General features: G+C 40.4%; 1 protein-coding gene across 1 annotated transcript in view; it reads right to left on the bottom strand.

The window, feature by feature from the left end:
* Positions 1-13,023, bottom strand: part of AFG3L2 (AFG3-like AAA ATPase 2) — a 39,274-nt gene extending 26,251 nt beyond the window's left edge. The window contains exons 1-7 of the mRNA XM_006763261.2: positions 12,859-13,023; positions 9,002-9,101; positions 8,543-8,620; positions 6,530-6,636; positions 6,221-6,373; positions 4,118-4,192; positions 1-63 (exon numbers count right to left, since the gene is read on the bottom strand). The exon at positions 1-63 is cut by the window's left edge and continues 83 nt beyond it. Of these exons, the coding sequence (XP_006763324.1) occupies positions 1-63; positions 4,118-4,192; positions 6,221-6,373; positions 6,530-6,636; positions 8,543-8,620; positions 9,002-9,101; positions 12,859-12,918 (636 nt within the window). The 5' untranslated portion in view covers positions 12,919-13,023. The remainder of the gene's footprint in view (positions 64-4,117; positions 4,193-6,220; positions 6,374-6,529; positions 6,637-8,542; positions 8,621-9,001; positions 9,102-12,858) is intronic.
* Positions 13,024-13,069: the final 46 nt, after the last annotated feature.

The raw sequence follows: 13,069 nt of genomic DNA, 5'->3' as shown, positions 1-13,069 counted from the left end.
CTGTAAAGTTTCCAGATTCCGTTCAAAGGTGTCCACACTGCCAATATTAAACCAGACGTATTGCTATAAAAACAGAAAAACAAAATATCCTAAGAATGAAGGGGAAACAATAGTTTAATTCATTAAAGGGTTCAGCTTTTAAAGAATATTTTAAGAAATACTAAAAGTTTACGAATTAAAGAACCCAACAATAATAAAGGACTGGTTTTAATGACATAGTGATTAAGTTTCACTCCGTGAGAACACCTGGCAATCCTTGGCAAATAAGCATTTCTTAAGCAATATTCCACAGTGGTTCTAAAAGTATAAACTCAAAAGAATAAAAACTCTATTTGAAAACAACACTTTTTAATCTTTTCATAAATAAATATGCTTATTTTACCTCTTCTCCATTTGTTATTTCTCAGCTACCTATTCCCACACTACTAGTAAAAGCTAATGTGACACAGTAATAACAACCAAAGTTTATTACGCACTTAAATGTCAGCATTGTTCTAAGCCCTTTGGATACATTAACTCATTCAACCTTCAGAGCCACTCTAAGCAGTAAGTACTATCACCAGGGGTGATAATCAAATCTGCACATTAGGAAGGGACCCTCACAGTTACCCTGTTATCCTGCTATTCATTCAATCTGGTGATTTACTGAGGCCCTAGGGAGGAACACCTGAAGGGCCTGAGGCAACGGCTATTTTACCCCCAGCACAGAAGAATTACATATAGTGCTATGTCAGCCCTGACTATTACTGTCCCCATTTAATAGATGAGAAAACCACAGCAGTGACTTCACTTTCCCATGATTACACACATCTACTAATAAGAGGCTGAATCTGAATATAAGCAGTCTGACTCCAGGGCCAATGATTATAAATAGCACATCATACTACCTCTCTTATACTACAAAAACAGTAATCATAAGCTAGCTATTTGGCTCAGTTGATAGAGTGTCAGCCTGTGGACCTAAGGATCCCGGTTCGATTCCAGTCAAGGGTACATGCCTCGGTTGCAGCTTGATCCCAGGCACCAGTGGGAGCTCATGTGGGAGGCAACCAATCCATATGTCTCTCTCACATCAATTTTCTTTCTTTTTCTCTGTCTCTCCCCTCCCACTCTCTCTAAAAATCAATGGAAAAAATATTCTCAGGTGAGGATTAACAACGAAAACAATAAACATTAATCATAACAACTCACATTTATGGAGTTTTACTAGATAGCAGACCCTGTTCCAGCATTTTGCAAGTATTAGCCACATTTCACAGCACAAAAAAGACCTTGTTCATTCTCATACATACAACTGCTTTTCAAAATATTTTTACATTAAAACAATGTCAATGACATAAAACTGAGACAATTTAGGCCTAGCTGGTTTGGCTCAGTGGATGGAGCATTGGCCTGCAGACTGAAGGGTCCTGAGTTCAATTCCGGTCAAGGGCACATGCCCGGGTTGCGGGCTTGGTCCCACGTGGGGGACATGCAGGACATAGCCAATCAGTGATTCTCTCTCATCATTGATGTTTCTGTCTCTCTCTCCCTCTCCCTTACTCTCTGAAATCAATAAAAATATATTAAAAAAAAAACACACAAAAAACCTGCCGAAACCAGTCTGGCTCAGTGGATAGAGCGTCGGACTGAGGGGTCCCGGGTTCGATTCCGGTCAAGGGCATGTACCTGGGTTGCGGGCACTTCCCCAGTGGGGGATGTGCAGGAGGCAGCTGATCGATGTTTCTCTTTCATCGATGTTTCTGACTCCCTATCTCTCTCCCTTCCTCTCTGTAAAAAAAAAAAAAAAAAAAAAAATCAATAAAATATATTTTTAAAAAAAACACCTGAAGATATCTCAGAAGTGTACACAAAAGAGAGTAACATTTCATCCCGTATTTCTCCCGTCAACCAGTACTTCTGAGTGGGAAATATCGCTGGTAGCTCACTGGTATCTCTCTCCACACATCAGAAAAACAAGGATGGAGAGTAAGTTCACTGATAACTACAAAATTCCCGTGGTTACAAGCCTCAAAACATGACAATAATAGATTAACCACATGTGATCGACAATTCCAAATTAGAATCTACTATCAACTGGGCAATATGCTAAATGCATGACTCACATCAGAGAATCAGGGTGGACCAAGACCAGCAAAGCAGCGCCGAGATTGTGGGGACAACGTCTAGAGAGACCCTCTGGGGATGGGTCCCAGTGCTCCGGGTGATTCTTACACACCCTGGAGTTTGAAAACCACTTTCACAATTCTCATTTAAGCACTAAGCCCTAAAACAGTGTTACTGCTGTTCCCATTTTAAAGATAAAGACACTGAGGTGTGGAAGAATTAGGCCGTACAGCTAATAAAGAGTAGAGTTAATGTCAAGCCAAATCTGTCAGACTCCAAAGCCTGTGCTGTATTTATACAGAGCAGTAATTTATGTTGCTACTCCATAAGCAGGACACTAAAAATCTTATATCCATTTCTGAAAGCTCAATATAAAGTCTGTCAAGTGAGCAATACATGTTCTCCATTGAAAACTACCAAAATAAAAAGCATCTATAACCTCAACACCCAGAGATAAACACTATTAGCAATTTTGAGCCATTTCTTCAAGATTTCATAATACCCCCTTTTACAATCTAAAGTACATGCACAATTTTGAAAAGATAGTAAAATAAAACCTTAACTGCAATCTGAAGGAGAAAGTAATTCATAATAAAATGGTATGAATCTCACACATAAATGCCTGTGCCTGCCAATCTAATTGTGACCCCACTGCGGCAGAGGGATTAATGCTCCAGGGAAGTGAGGCGCCCTAATGGTAACCAGAGCCTAAGGCAGACATTTATCTATGTCTAATTTTTGATCCATAAACAATGATTTGGAGAACATCCTTATATAGACATCTTTAGGTACATCTTTAATGATTTCCCTAGGATTACTACTACAGCAATTACTGGGTGTGTGCATACTTTCAAAACTGCTGATATGTACACTGCCAAACTGTGCTCTTGAAAGGAGTGTCAATTTAATTCCCAACACTAAAAGTCTGAAGCACAGTTCACAGGAAAACAAAAAAGCAGCATGGTTATTAAAGAACATTCCACCATAAGGTGAAAAGTACGGGGAGAAATTCGGTCTAACAGCCCTGGCCAGTGTGGCTCAGTTGGTTGGAGCATCGTGTGTACACTGAAAGGTGTTGGGTTTGATTCCCAGTCAGAGTACGTACTCAGGTTGTACGTTCAATCCCCAGTTGGGGCACATTCGGGAGGCAACCGTTAATGTTTCTCTCTCTCTTCCTTCCTCTCTCTTAAATAAATAAATTTTTTTTAAAAAATAACACAAATAAAATAACTTTCCTAAAAATGACAAATACCAGAGTCACATGACTTCACAGATATTCTTATATTATGGTCACCATCAGCTCTAGTTTCCCTTAAAACACTGCCCCATCCAGGCAGGATGACTAGGAAATGGTTAAACAAAATCATCCTATCAGAGAAGGGAAGCAGCCTGGAGAGATGTCTGGCCCTGGGGGAGGGTGGTAACACTGCAAGACTAAAGGACTAGGGAGGGGCAGGAGCGAGGGGTCAGGCCTAGGGGAGGCTTGGGATTTACCTGGGAACCTTTCCTCCCAAGACCTCCTTAAGCCAGTCTAGGGTCTCTGAAATAAGAGTTCAAATCGCTGGACAGGAAATAAAAATTATTTTAAAAACAAGAAAAGAAATGAAAATTAAAATAAAATAAAATGGTTGGGAGAGATATGAGCAGAATGCTTCTTAAACTGATTTTTTAAAAAGCCGTCTCAAGGCAAACAATTCAGATTTTAACGTATTTTTCCTAAACAAACAATTGTTTTCTCAATCTTGAAAAATAAAGTCTTGGAATACTACTAAAAACTGGGATTTCACTGTTTCCTAAATGTACAGCCAAAATGATTACTAAAACCAAAACAATCCTCAGATCACAATTATGTAGGCAACACGCACATTCTCACCTATGGTGGTGAAGATTACAACTGCTGCACTGCCCAATGCTAATATGTCCAGTGTATGTGAGGGAATGTTTGCTTTTCAGCTTTAAATCTGAAAAGTTAATTTACAGCTAATGCACATCAATTAATAAAATCATTTACCCCATCAACAGGAGTTTTTCCTGGTGTAAAAGTCACTCGAACAAAACGCTTGTTGACGACTTCCAGTCTGTCTACCTGGAATTTTAAAAAGTTAAATATTCAAACATAAATGCACAGAAAAGACCTGAGATATTCTTTTAAGCTCATTTAAAATGCATATATTTCACACATACAAAGAATAATGATAAATAACATAAGGATGCCCCATTTCTCCCTTCTGGCTTGAGAAATAAAACATCACACACTGTCGAAGCCACCAGTCTCGCCCTCTCCTGCAGAGGTGGCCACTCTTTGCATTCCATGCTGACCATCCCAAAGCACTTGTACCCTGCACAAAAGTAACCCTAAACATACACTCGACAATAAAAATGGTGTCATTTGGTATATATTCTTCCACAGCATTCTCTTTCTTCCTTTTGGTCTGTGAGGTTTATCCAGGCTGACATGTCAGTCTGTGGAGTATTCACTCTATGAGCACACCGCAAGTTATTTCTCCATCCTCGTCTTACACAGACATCGAGGTGTTTGAAAAGGTTCGCTATCACAAACAATGCTGTTATGAACATTCCTGCATAGACCTTCTTGGGCACATCTTCAGGAATTTCTCTGGGATATGTAGCTGTAGATGGGTCAGTGAGGCTGGGCTGCAGGGTATACACATCTCCAATTTTACTAGACAGTGCCAAATCGCTCTCCAATTCACACTCCCTAGAAAAATACTCTTATTGCTCTGCATCCTCACTTGCTATTATAGGACTTGTTAATTTTTGCCACTCTATGGGTATAAATGGTCTAGCCACTTCATTCTGATATAGTTAGCAGGGTTTTTCTGTGCCGCGCTAACTGTATCAGGTTCTTAAGAACACTCTTAACCTCATCCCAGGGCCTTTAGCTGGTCTGGAGCATACGCTTCCTTTCTGCTGTAATAAAGTCTTTCTTGGCAGGAAGTCTGGAAGGTACGAGTCAAACTGGGAAGTGAGGGAGCCCAGATATTCCAGGAGTCGGAACAGGGGACTAACTGTTCCTAAAGGCAGTCCTTCTGGAAAGGAGAACTGCAGTACTCTGCCCATACAGCTGCTAGGACTATGGTAGACTGATTCCACACAACCAGCATGTCAGGAGGAGACTCAGGTAGGTGAGTCCTCCTGGAAGGAGAGCTGCAGCCCCCTCCACACCAAAGCAGGCTCCCTACAAAATCTGGAAATTATAGACACAATATTGTCACTTTCATAAGAGAAACACTTGCTCTAAAAATCTGAGTAATCATTTTCATTTTTGCCATCCTCACCCTACTGTCCAACATTCAAAAATAATTTTAAATTCTTTATACATTAATAATAAGTACTAACATCTTTATTTTATCCATTTTATTCATGAAAAATCCAGTACTGAGAGGTTAAATAATTTCCCAAGGTTACAAAACAGGCCTAATTCTGATTCTGGTTCTCTGATTTATTTCATCAATTCTAAGATGGACATTTTTCATATTTAATATCTCAGAAGCTATGATACATATCACAACTGATGGCATTTCAGTTTCAGTGGAGGCTTTTTCTTAGTAATACCAAAATAAGGTATGTCTTACAGTCCACGGCATCTTAAAAATGCTGAAATAGGGTCTTAGTGGGTAAAGACCCAGCCTGCAGGAACAAAGGCTCCCAAGCAGCCCTCAGAGCCTGTCCAATCTCACTTTAAATTTGCTGCATGGCTTATTTAGCATTTCCATGCTCGCAGGAGATTAAAGCCTTAAAGATATAAAGGAATTGTGACAAGCTGGCACACTAGACCAGAGGGAAGAGGCAGCCAAGAGCACACGAGAAAACGATGCAAGCAGAGGGAGGGCTGCCAAAGCAAGAGTGGTTCCAAAACTAGGTTCTTATATAAAGTGAAACAAAAGGATTTTGTAGCCAATTTGGGTACTGCTGGGTCAAAACAAACAGATTTTTTGGTTGCAGTACTTTTCAGCATTAAAAAAATCCAATATGAAAATAGTAACTCTTCGATGGACAAGCTTGGCTAACTTGTTGACTGTCACTTTATTGGCCTAACCCACTGATTTTACTTTTTTAACCACAGTAGCCACCAATCCCATAAAATACTTACTACTCCTTTGGAAAGATAGTTATTGACAAAGTCCTTCCATGTGATTTCTCTTCCAGAGCTCTTGAACAAGAAGTAAAACATGACTCCACCCCAAAACAGAGCAGTCCAGACAAAGTACATCCTGAATTCCTTGTCATCCCATGGAAAGTCACCCTGGGCAAAGAAAAAGACAGCTTCTGTGAAGAATGAAATGTCATAATGTGATCTATGTTATGTTAAACACAAATCCCTCCCAATGCCATTAATGCCTCCTAATTTTCCTGGGGCCACCCCAGGTCCTCAAAATTAACGAACAGTTTAGAATCAAACCTTCTGAAACCTGGACCACCAATGAGAATCCTCTTTCTTGCCACCTCGTTTTCCACCGCCACCAACTCCTCCTCCAGAAGGTCGTGAGGTAGCAGCTTGCTTTGATTCTGTTCATAAACAAAGAGCATATACAGCAGCATAGCAGATTTTTATATCTCTCAACAATGTTTCCATTAATAGTTAATAAAAGATATATTACAAAACACATTATGGCAACTGATCAGTTACTAAATAAAGTACTACGAGGAAGGATGAGACTAATACAAAGAGTAAACATTCAAGGAGACTTGTCAGTGCTTCACATACATTATCTCATGAAATCTGCAAAACAATCCAATAACCTGATAACTACACCCATTTTCCAGATGAAGAAATTGTAGCTTAGCTGTCACCGGTTTGGCTCAGGGGATAGAGCGTCAGCCTGCGGACTCAAGAGTCCCAGCTTTGATTCCGGTCAAGGGCATGTACCTTGGTTGTGGGCACATCCCCAGTAGGGACTGTGCAGGAGGCACAATGTTTCTCTCTCATCGATGTTTCTCTCTATTCCTCTCCCTTCCTCTCTGTAAAAAATCAATAAAATATATTTTTTAAAAATTGTAGCTTAAAACTTGTTGAATTGTCTGTTATAGTGTTAAGTGATAGTAAGTGACAGAGAGAACGTGAATGCAGGAAAGTGAATTCCTGAGTTCCCACTTGAAGGTAAAAAGGACTCTGCTTTCCCACTCCCATGAAGTGAACAGTTAACAGGTTTTTCTGTCAGAAAGACAAGATTCTGAAAATTGGCTTTAAAAACAAAACAAAATATGAAAAACACTACCTACATAAAATTAGTTTGCAAAAATCTGAAATTAGTCACTGTTATGGGTTGAATTGTGTCCCTCTGCCCCTAATTCATATGTTGGAGTCCTAACCCCCAGTGGTCATATTTGGAGATAAGATCTTTATAGAAATAATCAAGTTAAAATGAGGTCATCTAGGTGGGTCCTAACCAATATAATTTGTGTTTCATAATGCAGACTGGTGCAGCCACTATGGTAAATAGTATGGAGTGATCCCACTTCTAGGAATGTATCCTAAGAATCCCAAAACACCAATCAGAAAGCATATATGCACCCCTATATTCATAGCAGCATTGTTTACAATAGCTAAGACCTGGAAACGGCCCAAGTGCCCATCAGTAGATGAGTGGATAAAAAAGCTGTGGTACATTTACACAGTGGAATACTATGCAGCAGTGAAAAAGGATCTCTTACCCTGTGAGACAGCATGGAGGGACCTGGAGATTATTATGCTAAGCAAAATAAGCCAGTCAGAGAAAGATAAATATCACATGATCTCACTTATATGTGGAATCTAATGAACAAAATAAACTGATGAACAAAATAGATGCAGAGACACAGAAGCATGGAACAAACTAACAAATCTAAGAGGGAGTGAGGCAAGATTAACCAAAGAACTAATATGTATATAGTGCAGTGAAGGCCTGGAGAGGGAGTGCGAGTGGGGTGGAGGAGGTTAATTGGGGGGAAAGGGGACATTTGTAATACTTTCAACAATAAAGATAAATTTTTTAAAAGGGTGGGGGGTGAGGGGGAATTTAGACACAGACATGAATAAAGAAAAGTCCATGAGAAGACAGCCATCTGAATCCCTGAAAACACTGAAGAACAATTTGAAAAAATGCACTATACCACCATATCTGTCAAATAAACTGCCTATATTAGGTTTCTAAGATTTTTCTCAGTGGCTTAAATTACGTGCCAAATATATTCGTTAAATATGACTAATATTGATCAGTCAATATCTCTAAGGTGACCTTAAATTAATTCAACTTGAAAAATGACAAGAAAATTAAAGGTAAAATAAGACACCAGGTCTATAATACTGTATGTGCTTGTAACCTACTAGTTTCAGAATGGCCTTAAGGTAACACTCTTGTTCAGTGAAAACTATAACCAACATCATGTGTTAGAGGAAAATGGTAAGTCAAACATCAATCTTTTTAAAAGATACCTTTTTTTTCTCCTGTAACTTCTTTAGGTTCACTAGCTTTTTTTCCATTTTTTCCATTAGGAAAGTATTTTTCAAATCCTGTTAGAAAAGGATAAAAAAATACATATCCTCAAACTAAAAGTCATCAGTATTGTGTATGTGTGTTCATTTTTAAAGCCACTGATACATCATTAACAGGCATAAGCTAAAAGTATAACATTTCTTATGTAGGAATAAGTCAGTCAAATACAGTTCACAACCAGGGGTGTAAAAGGAAGAAATCTCATGTGCTTGCCAATTTCATTATCTTCACATGTGAAGATGACACATTTTCATCACTGCAATCAGACAGGAGGAGGCAGGGGTGAGTCACAGGGGGAGACAACCTGGAACACCACCTATACACCTGTGTAATAAACATCTACTGGGGCATGGCCCTTTAACAAGGTAGAACATTATGGTCACATGGGAAGTGTTTACCTTTCGGAGGACGAGAACAGAATCTTTGATAAGCAGCAATTACATCTGTCAAAAGAGAATTTCTGCTGGTCGTTGCTTGAGTTGTAGCATAGCGATAAAGCTGCAACATGACATATGAAAACATGAATTATACTAAAGAATTTTTTTAAAGAGCCTCATTTCCTAATATAAAGTGGATGAAATGTTTCTCCCTTCAACAGGTAGTTATAGACTAGCATAGAAAGACCCTTTCTAGGGCACAGTGCTACTCTATCCAGCAATAGACATAAATCATGATCCTGAACACAAGAATACTTCAAAATCACACATAAGTTAGAATTGTAGCCCAACTACAATCTCTGCTAACACATTCTCTTGGGTATTGTTTACTTAATTTGCAGCATTCAAACAGACAAACTCGGACACAGAAAACCTGCTGTTTCATGTTGAATAATTTGTAGGGTCTATAATACTGAAAGATTCTTTATCTGAAATTATAGAACAATGCTGCTTGTAAACATAATATTAAATTTACCTTAGTTCAAAGATAAAGTTACAGTCCAATATCACTGATAATACTTATACTAGTAACAGTTGATAGAAGCTTCCCATTACATTTTTAGCTGCACAGTTAAAAGCAATCAAAGGTAAGGCACATTGAGGGGATATATCCAAATTTAGAGTGAAAAAGTTCAAGTAATATCCTTTTGCAAAGTAAAAATTCACCACTATTTTTTGGGAGGACAAGCTTTTAAATACAGATGAGAATGTTTACAGTGAAGTTCATCTATATTAGCATTCATCATTGTTTGCCTCCTTTGTGGTCTGATGAGAAAAGTAACACATCACAAAACCACTTCACATTCACTAGAGTGGCAATCATCAAAAAGACTGACAATAGCAAGGGTGGTGAGGATGTGGAGAAAAGTGGAATCCTCATACATTGCTGGTGGGAATAGAAAGTAGTGCAGCCACTTGGAAAAGTTTGGAATTCTCATAATGTTAAATGTATCTCTGGCCAGGTGGCTCAGATGATTGGAGCATCGTCCCATACACCAAAAGGTAATGTATATGGGCTTGATTCGTGGTCAGGGCACAGACCTAGGTTTCAGGTTCAATGTTTCTCTCTCACAAAGATGTTTCTTTCTCTCTCTCTCACTCTCCAGTCCACTCTCTCTGAAAATCAGTGGGGGGAAAAAAGTATCCTCGGGCGAGGATTAACAACAACAAAAGACTGCACTCAAAAGTCCCGTGGACATGTCTTCCTCTCTTTAAAATCAATGGAAACATATCCACAGGTGAAGATTAAAAAAAAAAAGTGGTATATGCATACAATGGAATATTATTCGGCCATAAAAAGAAACGAAGTACTAATAAATGCTACCACATAGATAAGCCTTGAAAACATGATGCTTAAGTTCAAGAAACCAGACACAAAAAGCCACATATTATGATTCCTTTTATATAAAATGTCCAGAATAGGTAATCCATAGAGAATGTAAATTAGTAGCTGCCTTGGGCTGGAGGAATCATTGGGGAGAAATAGGGAGTGAGTGCTAATGATTACAGGACTTCTTTTTGGGGTGATGAAAATGTTCTGAAATTAAGACAGTGGCGATGGTTATGAATATGCCAAAAATCACACTTTAAAATAATAAAGTTTATAATATGAGAAAAAATGTCAATTAAAAAAACATAAAAAATGACCTTATTTAACTTCAAATTAATACACAATTCTACACAGCAAAACAGGACAGAAACACTGATATTGTTCTTGACTGACAGCAATGCTGGTCTGGCAGTTATCACTGTCAGCACAGAGGACTTCCTTATACCTCAACATGGGTGATGCACAAGGACAATAGTGTTACTCCAAGGAAAGGCCTTTTAGGTAAGATTCCCGACACAAAAACTGCAAAATAAAAGGCAGATCCTACCTGCTCATTGTATCTAAGTCCAATCATCTTGAGAGGCAAAAAGAAAGGAATTACAGCAAGGCAAAATAGGGAAATGAATGCAATGCAAGAAACTGAAAAAGGGCTAGTGCAGGGCAGTATGGAGTAGAAAAGAGATGAAGATAATCCAAGACTGGTGAGGGAGCTTCAAAGAGTAAAAACCATGAACACAGGTGTGGATGAAAAAGAAAAGCTGTAATAAATCTAAAGGAAAGTAACCCTACGGGGTGATCTGATCATTAAATTCCGAACTGGGCAGGTCATGGTGGGCAGCCACACCCCAGGCATATCACTTCAAGTAAAAGTTTTATCTGTCCTTTAAGCAGCCCTGTCCATTGCTCTGGGCATCTAACACACTTCTGAAACGCCTCTTTTTTCAGACCCCTCAGAAGCATAACCACCCTCAAGAGAACACATAATCCTGTTACCATCCCGTTACCCAATCCCCACCTTCATGTAATCTACCTTGTGTCCCCTCCTTAATTTTAAATGTATAAAATAAACTGTAAACTGCCATTCTCCTGAACATTGGAGATTTTGTTTCTGTCATCAGTTTGGTTCAAATAAACTCATAAAAATTCTCTAAGGTTTAGATGGTCCTGACCTCCACACAGGTGCTGCCAATACCCCCTTTTACATAAAGAGGCTAACTCCCGAGCCTTACCCCACCGCGCTCTTTCGCCTCTGTATGTGTACCTCTAGGTAAACCAGGACAACGCGGGATCCCAAGGGACTGACCGACAGCAAGAACCTGTGTGGCTGAACAGCCGACCTCCACTGCTTGCTGCATGCACCTCTACTGGACACAGACTGAGGCAGGCCGGTAAGCCAGGACAAGCGGACCAGGGAAACTGAGACAGGTAACCTGAACACAGTGGCCAAGCAATTTACCACCAGAAACAGAGAGGTCGAAATAAAACAGTAAAGCAACTATTATTTTTATTATTAAAAAAATAATAATTCTAAACACCCCCCATATGCTCATTTTGATGTATCAGTGTATTAAAAATGCACCTGAAAACTGATGAATATTCTGCTGAAACCCTCCTGAGAAAAGACCGGCCCTAAATTTCCCACTGGCCAGAGAGAAAAGCCTCCAGAAAAAGGGCCCAGCGTGGGGAGCATGCCTGAGCCCGCCCCTGCCCTCGCAGGAGAGGCATCCCCACAGGCACGCATCCCCTAAACTCCAAGAACCCCAGGAGACTGGCAACCAGGGGAGCAATGGCGCAGCAGCTCACTCCAGGCTCACCCCTGATCCTGGTCCGAAGGCCCCCTTTTCTCGGACTTCCTGGTGAGACCAAGCCCCTGCCCAGGCTCTCCTGTTGCTTCTGCTATGCTAAGCCCTTCCTTGAGCCGGAGTGTGTTTTTGCTGCGGCCAATGAATTATTACTTGCTTTGCTGCACTTTGTCTCTTGATTGAAATATACACAAGTCAAGAGCCCAGACGCTAGGGCTGGCCCCGGGCAGACCTGCTCAGGGCCAGGTCCCCGGCCCCACACCAAGATGGCTGCCAGTTGGTCCGAGTGCAGCCCTGCATCTGCTGATTATCACCAAGAGAAACCACCTTCTGCGGAGGACAGAATGAAGAGGGGGCATTATCTACAACCATAGTTAATATTTACTGGCGTGCACCGTGCGCTAGACACAGAAGGCCAGCAACAGCCCCACTCAGCAGATGGGAATGTGGAGGCTCGGAGAGGTTACCGAACTTAACTCCAAAGCCTGTGCTGTTATTACATCGTGCTCAGGTGCAGACTCTCAAAACGCACACACAACACATGCGTCCTATTTTCCAATGTCATCAAAGGCAAAAACGACGGCAACCAACGCCGAAGATGTGACAGGTAGGTTCCTCTTAACCTTTTGGGTCTCAGTTGCCATATCTGGAAAACATGTTCACCCTGAATGAAGAAGTCACAGGACCTTCGAAGATGATCTGTTGAAGTTCCCGGATACAAAGATGTGATTCCATCGGAGATACATGTTTTCAAAGCTCCAACACGATACCCAGACTTAGACAAGCAGAGGCGTGCTCACGAGAACCGCGGGACACGCGACCAGGAACGCGGGGCGCCCAGGTATCTTACGGCAGCGCACGCGGCCTCATTCACCAAGGAACGCGCCCCGGACGCCC

The sequence above is a fragment of the Myotis davidii genome, unplaced genomic scaffold (genome assembly GCF_000327345.1).
Source record: "Myotis davidii unplaced genomic scaffold, ASM32734v1 scaffold78, whole genome shotgun sequence".
Classification (NCBI taxonomy): domain Eukaryota; kingdom Metazoa; phylum Chordata; class Mammalia; order Chiroptera; family Vespertilionidae; genus Myotis; species Myotis davidii.
Note: the sequence above shows the minus strand (reverse complement) of the source record. Positions and strands in the feature narration are given on the sequence as shown.